Source organism: Octodon degus, unplaced genomic scaffold (assembly GCF_000260255.1).
Source record: "Octodon degus isolate 3935 unplaced genomic scaffold, OctDeg1.0 scaffold00206, whole genome shotgun sequence".
Taxonomy (NCBI): domain Eukaryota; kingdom Metazoa; phylum Chordata; class Mammalia; order Rodentia; family Octodontidae; genus Octodon; species Octodon degus.
Genome location: NW_004524782.1, coordinates 4,348,751 through 4,350,403, shown reverse-complemented (window position 1 = coordinate 4,350,403; position 1,653 = coordinate 4,348,751). Strand labels below are relative to the sequence as shown.

The following is a 1,653-nucleotide window of genomic DNA, read 5'->3' as shown; positions in this document are numbered from 1 at the left end:
TAATTCTTTGCTGTGTATATTTTCTAGAAATTCCCGCATCATTTTATTTCTGGTGCATTTACTTAGACAAAGTGAAACTTACCCACTCAATGGCAACTCCATACTCTCCAGAATGTCTGTGAACCCAGTGCTTTGTTATTTTACAGATGCTGAACTTCTCAAACGTGGGCAGAACAACTTGCTTATGAAATCGCACAGTATAAGTTATGTTACTTATAGCTGGTTAGTTTCTTGTGTTTTATTGTTAGTGCTTCAAAATAGAAAAAATTCTTTACTGTTCTATTACTTCTATCACAAAATTGTTCTCAGAAGCCCATGGAGATGAGTGAACAAAAGTGTTTTATGTATTCCTTACACAGACATGGAGCCAGGACACTGGAAGTCATGCATCATCAGCAAAAAGGGACAGAAAGCTGGGAAAAACAGAGACATAAATGCACTGAAGTTCATCAACAACCAACTAGGTTTTGGAGAATTTGAAATACACACTTGAAAAATAGAGGAGAGAGTATAAGATGTCACAAAAGAATTCACAAGAAGCAGAATCTTTTGTGTAGCTCTGGACTCAGTGGAGGATTTTGAGGAGACATTCATTCTGTGAATGTACCGTACCTTCTGCCTGTGCCTGTACAAAATTAAAAGCATGGAGATGCTGGTGTAGACCATAAGGCTCAAACATACAACATCGGGAAATAATAACAGCACTACATGCAGCGATTGAGTGATTGCATCAACACGATTTGTAGAACAGAATTCCAAGTCCTTTTTCTGTGTCATGTTCTTTTTGCCTCTCTTTGCAGTTACATGTAGAGGAACAATTATATTTACCAGTATTTGCAGGGACCAACACATGAAAATACATGAGCTAATATATGTCGGAGCTTTTACCTTAAGCTTTGCCCACGTGAACTTTCTGGGGCTGATGGTGATGGCCTGGAAGCCACTCAACAGGCAAGTGATGCTCATGGACATGCCCCTGCCCACTCTATAAAGGTAGAACATAAATTTACATCCATAATCATTGTGGAAATCTTGCAAGCCAAAAGCTGCCATTGTCTGGGGAACTCCTCTAGAGAGCAGGGATAAAGAATTGGCAACCATCAAGTGATGGAGAATTAAATCTGTGGACTTTAACCGGTGTTCAGTGAAATAAAGAAGGAGATAGCGTTGAAGAAGAAACAAATTTCCAAGGACTCCACCCACAGTTTGTGATAAGAAAATCACTCCTGTTGCTCCCTCCCTGAGGGTCATGCTGCCAGTTTTCCAGGCTGATTTTGGTTTTCAAAGCCAGAGATCTGCTCACAAGAACACAGTGCAGAGAACATGGTTATTATGAAATTGAGTCACAGTGTTGTGCTCTTATTCTTAGTTCTCCTTTGGAGACACTTGTGCTATTGCATTCACTTGGTTGTGTTCAATTATTCAAGACACAGGTCTAAGAACACTTGTCACATAAAATGAACTGCTAGACAGCTCACAGTTATGCTCAATTTTCCACAAATCTTTAAGCCAACCACTAGCTTAGACAATCACAGATATTGAGAAGTATCTGTATTTTAGAGACAGTGTGGAATCCAAATCACGTACACTCATTCAAAGCAGTGCATTTTCTCCATGTGAGAGAGTCTGTTACATTATCAGTTATCTTTTCTA

The 1,653-nt window shown here is 39.3% G+C and overlaps 1 protein-coding gene across 1 annotated transcript; it reads right to left on the bottom strand.

The window, feature by feature from the left end:
- Positions 1 to 351: 351 nt before the first annotated feature.
- On the bottom strand, positions 352 to 1,251 carry LOC101592129 (vomeronasal type-1 receptor 4-like). Its single transcript, XM_004644729.1, has one exon. The coding sequence runs from the start codon at positions 1,249 to 1,251 to the stop codon at positions 352 to 354; it is 900 nt and encodes a 299-aa protein (XP_004644786.1).
- Between the last annotated feature and the right edge of the window lie 402 nt (positions 1,252 to 1,653).